Source organism: Microtus oregoni, unplaced genomic scaffold (assembly GCF_018167655.1).
Source record: "Microtus oregoni isolate MIOR12 unplaced genomic scaffold, Mior012 000012F_ref0000307, whole genome shotgun sequence".
Lineage (NCBI taxonomy): Eukaryota > Metazoa > Chordata > Mammalia > Rodentia > Cricetidae > Microtus > Microtus oregoni.
Window position 1 is genome coordinate 34,153,724 of NW_024543071.1, and position 6,094 is coordinate 34,159,817.

The 6,094-nt window shown below is 47.2% G+C and overlaps 1 protein-coding gene across 1 annotated transcript; it reads right to left on the reverse strand.

Moving 5' to 3' along the window:
* Positions 1 to 537: 537 nt before the first annotated feature.
* Positions 538 to 5,374, reverse strand: Dmrt2 (doublesex and mab-3 related transcription factor 2). Its single transcript, XM_041662120.1, has 3 exons — positions 4,844 to 5,374; positions 3,635 to 3,737; positions 538 to 1,592 (listed from the first exon to the last, which is right to left on the reverse strand). The coding sequence occupies exons 1-3, from the start codon at positions 5,372 to 5,374 to the stop codon at positions 538 to 540; spliced, it is 1,689 nt and encodes a 562-aa protein (XP_041518054.1).
* Positions 5,375 to 6,094: the final 720 nt, after the last annotated feature.

Consider the following 6,094-nt stretch of genomic DNA (forward strand, 5'->3'; position numbering starts at 1 on the left):
TTTTCTTCAAGAAGCTCCGGGAATGTAGTTTAGAGAAAGAAGAGCATTCACCCAGCTTGTGTGAACCCTGAATATGACTCGCACTACCTGCAAATTTTAAAAATTTTAAAAAATACAAACGAAAGCATTATACGCTTATCGGTATTCTCTGTGGACCATTAACAGAGCTTGAAAGCACACAGGCTTTATGGAAAAATAAGAAATGCATTTCTAAGACACAAGCTTTCCAATCTAGACAGAGACAGCTGTTTGCTTCAACAAATTCTAGGTCTTTTGAGGACAATGTTATTTTTATTGCTTTTTGGAGTGCTGTGTAAAGCATAGAACCTTACAATTTACATAGTAAGCAATTTCCATCTTTAAATATACTCATGTGATAAGAAAAGGTACATGCAAAGGAAATACGTAGGATCTCAGGAATCATCATTTACATTAGAAATTTCTTTATACAAACATCTTAACTCTAAAAACAGAAAGGGTATCTGCAAAGAACCCTCTAAGACTGTAGAAAATCCAGCTTTCCATTTAAACAGCCTTTCACTGGGAGACATGAGTGATGGCAGATGACGGCCTCTTAAGAATAGACTCAACAGAAAACGACAGCGGCTCATTTGCCGAGAGTTTTGTTCCAACTTGTTTGGCTACAAAGAGGTCCTTTGCGCATCTGTCTATTGTAAATGTGTACTTCTGGTTCTCCTTGACCAAACACTCTCTGTGTTTCTTTGGGATCTCATCAAAGACTTCTTTGACAAATGGTGTTTTCAGCTCAAGGCCTGATTTGTCGTTGAGCGTCTGCTGGAATACCGAGTGGAACGGATTATGTTTAAGTGGCAGAGGGTGCCGGGTGTTTTCCTTGCTGATCTTCGTTAAGACGTGCCCTTGAGCTGCCAGGCAGTCCAAATCAATGGGAGAGAAATTTCGCCTGGGTGGGGAAAAGGCAGACCTCTCAGGGACAACCTGGTGAGCCTGAAGGTCAGTTCTTGAGGTTGGGACCTCGGGTAGATGAGGCAACACCAGGGAGCCTTCTGGTTTGGGTGGACTCATGTCATGATCTGCACTAAGGCCATCCTGAATCCGGGTCCCTTTCAAATCCCAGCTGGCCCCAGACTTCAAGGCTTGAACAGAAGTGGTAGCATTTAAAAGGTATTGCTGGTAAAGAAGGGTGTCACTAATGGGACCGCATTTGGGCCAAACTAAAAATCGTGAGGACAGGGGATATTGTCTGTAAGTTGTGGCCACACTGACGTTAGAAGAAATCAGTTCCATGTTCCCCGATCCTGAATACTGCATCGTCAGATCGAGGCAGGTTGGTAAAAAGTTACAAAAGTCCTTGCTGGGTGGCTCCCCTGCAGTGGGGCTGTAGGCACTTTTGTAGGAACTGTATTCAGGCCCCGGCACCATACGGTTGGGCAGGAACAAGGCCGCAGCTTGAGAAGTTTCCAACATCTCCCTCTCCTTATATTCTCTCTCCAGCATGATGTTCTCCAACTCTTTGTCCGCAAAGGCTCTTCTCTTCCTCATCCTGTCACTAACAGGTGGCGGTAGAGGAAGGGTCCCTCCCAGGTAAGTCTCTGCAGTTATTGGGCGATAGCCTAAAATAAGCAAGTATTGGTAAAGAAAACAGATTAACATCCTGACAAGAAAAATCTGGAAATTCAGAAGGCAAATGTAACATCATAAACCACAGGATAAATCAGTTATAATTCCAAATCACTGATATTTTAATATAGAAGCAAAAGTATATGTTGATTTAATATAGTTTCCCTATAGGGAAAGGTGCCCATATGCTAGCTTCTGGCTGTCATTGGTTTTGTTGGGATAGGTATGTCTGCTTGCTTGCTTCAGCAAGTGTATTATATTATGACTGAGATGTTAATATTCTTCCCAGATTCCTAGACATGGAGAGACAAATATGTCCACCTTATTTTCATCAGTTTCATTGCCCATATCATCTCTTTTTCTTTTTTCATTATTATAAAAGATATCTATACCTACAGCTGATGTCACTTTTATTTCCTAAAGATGTCTCATTATGTACACAGTGTTACAGCTGTAGAATAATCCAAGGAGAACTAGGAAAAAAAGAAAAAGAAAGTTAAAGAAGATTAGTAAGGAGAAAAAAGAAGAGAAGACTTGAGAACATAGAGCAGCATAGAAAAGCTGGAAATAGCTGTTAACTAGTCCAAACACACGGCACACCTAATAATTCATCAGGCTTCCCTTTGACCTCGTGAACAAACAAAGTGAGACAAAACAATGGGGAGGGGCGTATCTCCATCTACAGATCTCAAGTGTTTTCCCCCAAGTTCATTCATGTTGGCCAAATGCCAAAAGGGCCAAAAGAGCAGTCGTTAAGATGCAGATGAAGTTGTGCACAGTTCAGAAATAGAGACAAAACCAAAGGCAAAAACTAACAGAACACAAATAGAACGCTTGGAGCAGTGCACCACTTCCAAACACTTAGCAGGACTGGCAAGTTTTTCTGAAGGGTCCCGTGTGGCATTTGTATTTACACAGCGACAAACCTATCACACTCGTTTGCAAATAAAATAAAAACTGAAAAGTATTGCTTCCACTTCTAGGTTAAGTGTCTGCCAGAAAGTTATTTACTGGAGTTTACTTTTTTCCATTGAGTCCTCAAAATGCCTCAACTTGCTTTGGCAAAATTTTCGATTTATCAGTGTGGTCCCTAGGGTTATAAATGTTTACCTACTTTGCAACCAAATTCAAAACTCTTTCAAAGGTCAGAGGTGCACAGCCCAGTCTGAGACACAGACAACCTTTAAAACCACTCAGGATCAGCTAAACTCAGAAGAAAGAAAGGAAAAAAGACTCAAGTGTCCACTTCCAGGAAGGAAGCCCTTCTGTTTAAGCTGAACTATAGGAAGTGGCAGTGATTAAAGCAAATGAAACCCCACCTTAGATAAAGGCAAAGGAAGTGTAAACAACATTAAGGGAACCAGCGATGGCAATACATTGCTTAGCCAGTCACTAATAAACACCATGCCTAAATTCAGATGCTTTAGAAAATCACTACTTTTAAAAGGAAGAATTAACAGGTCTCCAGGGTTTGTAGAAAATGAAGGCGAGGGGAGCTCTACTCAGCGAGCCTCCAGTTTGCTTGTTTGATTCCAATCTTTTCCCACTCTACAGCCTTGAGGGACAAAAGCAGTAAGAAGGAAGTGGGGGGGGTGGGTAGTGTGCGTCTAGATTTCCAAGGAGGAAAACAGAACGCTAAAGAGTGAAACTTGAGGCTAGAGATGACTCTTGGTCCCAGCTGTAATGGCTTGCTCCACTTACTCTACCCATTAAGCTCCTTCCATAGCTATAGCGGGGGTGAGTTTTAATTGTTTTCTTTCCCAAAGGTGGCTTCCAGGATCACTTGACGGTGCATTTTTGTGCATCCCTCACACTGGGGCAAATTTCACAGGCCCGGAGCACATTAACAGTGAGAGGACCTTCTCCTGGTGGCAAAACCCTCCGCGAGTAAAGCGCCGTGCATTTTCCAGAAATGAATTCCCTTCCCCGAGGCAAAATGTCTGATGAGGATTAGCTCCTTCCTGGGTTAATACAAACGTCACGCGTCTAAATGATAAGCACCCCTCAACTGGGTTTAAACTTGACGTTATTTTACCTTCTAAAATACTTTTGGCCAGCAAACTTGGCGCCCTGACTTGCCTCTGGTACACTGCTTTCCGCTCGAAATTATTCTGTTTCCCGGAAAGTCCCTTCTTGTCCTGTAAACACACACACACACACACACACACACACACACACACGAGAAAGAAAAAAAAATTGTGAGAGTGAGGGAGGGGCATCCACAAGCTTCTAGAAGTCTCCCCAACCGAAACATATTTGTTTTGCCGTCTCTTATAAAAATTATTTAAAAGAAAATTAATGGGAGCGCTCCTTAATCTCAGCTCAGCCACCTAGTGGGCCACTCCCGCTTTCTTTAGATACCGCTCCAAAAGACGGTTAAGGAAACAGCTAGAGGGAGTTGAGAACCACTGTCAAGAGGACTTTAGGAATCTGGCCTGAGAGAACTAGCTTGGGGGACGGTTGCCTCCCCTGGGCGCATGCACTAGGCTGAAGGTGCCCTAAACCTGCCTCTGAGGACAGGATAGTTTCTCCGCTAGGTGGAGTGGAGAAGATGGGGTGCCAGAGACTGAGGGAGTCTTCAGTGTCTGCCTTGTTCTCAGGAGGAGGGCGGTACGTAAAGACGGAAGAAACTCTTAAGGGACACCAGCCTGGGAACCCTCTGCTCCCTCTACTCCCTGCCGGGTTGCTTCCAACTCAGTGAACTGCGGAGAAGCCTAGCAAGACAGGGCAGCATCTACCTCCAACCAGAAAAGAGATTGAGCCCAGGGCCAGGGCCACCTGAGGTCCCGAACAGCTTTGGGCTTAGAATCTCTTACGTACAGCCCGAATTTTTGTCACCTCTGGAAAACGGGCGGGCATCAAGTTCTGCCTAAGTGTTAAGAGGACACCGCACAGTGACAGCAGCGTGTGTTGCTTTACTCACGGTGGGCGTAATTAACACAGTGACTGTACACAGCGCATTGTCAACCACCCTCGTCCCTCGCCGACCACCTGCAAAACTAACCCTAAAATATTTTAATGACTTTTCCGTGGTGTCCCAAATGGGCCTAATTATTTTCAATGCCACACTTTGTTTTTTAGTAGGAGACTTTTCTAGCACGCTCTGCTTGGTCCACGGCTTTCCCTCCCGAGTCCGCAGATTAGCGTGGGCAGAGTATCTGCAGCTCTCCTGCTGCTAAGGGGCTCCCCATCCTAGCTGGGGACACGCACCCTCAAGACGCACCCGGGGCCTAAGGGTACCCACCTCGGTAGCCTGCTGCCTCCGGAGCGCCACCTGGGCGGCCATGACACGCTGGCGCTCCACCACGAGCAGGCAGTTGGCGCACTGGCAGTCCCGCCAGCGACAGAAGCGCTTGTGGCCCTTGAGACAGGACACCACGCCGTGGTTGCGGCAGCGCGCGCATTTGGGCGTGCGGCTCAGTTTGCGAGGCTCCGCGCCGCCACCCGCGGTGGCACCGCGCTCAGGGACTGCGGTGGCGGCTGGCAGCTCCTGAGCCGCTGGCGGTGGCCTGGGTGCCGGTCCTCCCGGCTGCTCTGGCTGGTCCGGCACCTCCGGGGACGCGCCCGGTTCTTCGCCGCCGTCACCCTCGTCCTCTGCGTCTTCGTCCTCCTCGTCTTCTTCCTCGTCCTCCTCGACGTCCCCATCTGCTGTTGACGGACTGGGTCCCTGAGACGTGGTCCGCTGCGGAGCCCCACTGCCATCCTCCTCCAGCTCTAGGCTCTCCACGTCGATCTCCCAGTCCCCGGATCCCGGGACTGCCTGTCCTTCTGTCATGGCGCTAGGCTCTCTTTCGGGTCGGTTGCCGGCACTCTAGGGAAACAGAAAGAGGTCCGAAGACCCGCCTGTTGCAATCAGGACCCTTTCTGAGTCTTAGCCCAGAACTTCTTTTGCAAGACCAGAAGTTACCCAGTTTCTTTCTGGTCCCTACAATACAAGCCGCACAACCCAGCGATCCACAACTCAACAAAGGTTTTAGTTTACTAATTCTAAGTGGTCTGTGCACCTGACCTTTAACCGCAACCCTGTCTGGCCTCTCCAGACCAGTCACCCACTGACCTTACACACTCTCCGGTTTAAGCCACTTGTCAAGCTTTTCCACAGTCGGCTAACATGGCCATGATGCATATAAAACTGTCGATGGAACAATTATCTTTCTTTTAATTACAAGGGACCTTAAAATCACGTTTCCCAAATGTCCCTCACTGACTGATCTATGCCACTGCAAAGACTCTGGAGCATCCCTATACTTCCCCTACACCGACGCTGTGCTATTATTAGAGGGTCCACACACCCACAGGGAGTGGAGGACACTGGACATAAAGCTGCAGAAGCTAGTCTCGCATCAGCAGTGCTTGGGCCGCACAGGGTTGATGCAATTTGTTTTTCATCGTTAAGCAAGACAACCAGAAGCAGAAAGGATCAGTAATGATAATTCAAGCCCCCATGCCCTCCCTGACTCCCGAGCAGCGACATCACAACACTCACCAAAGACTC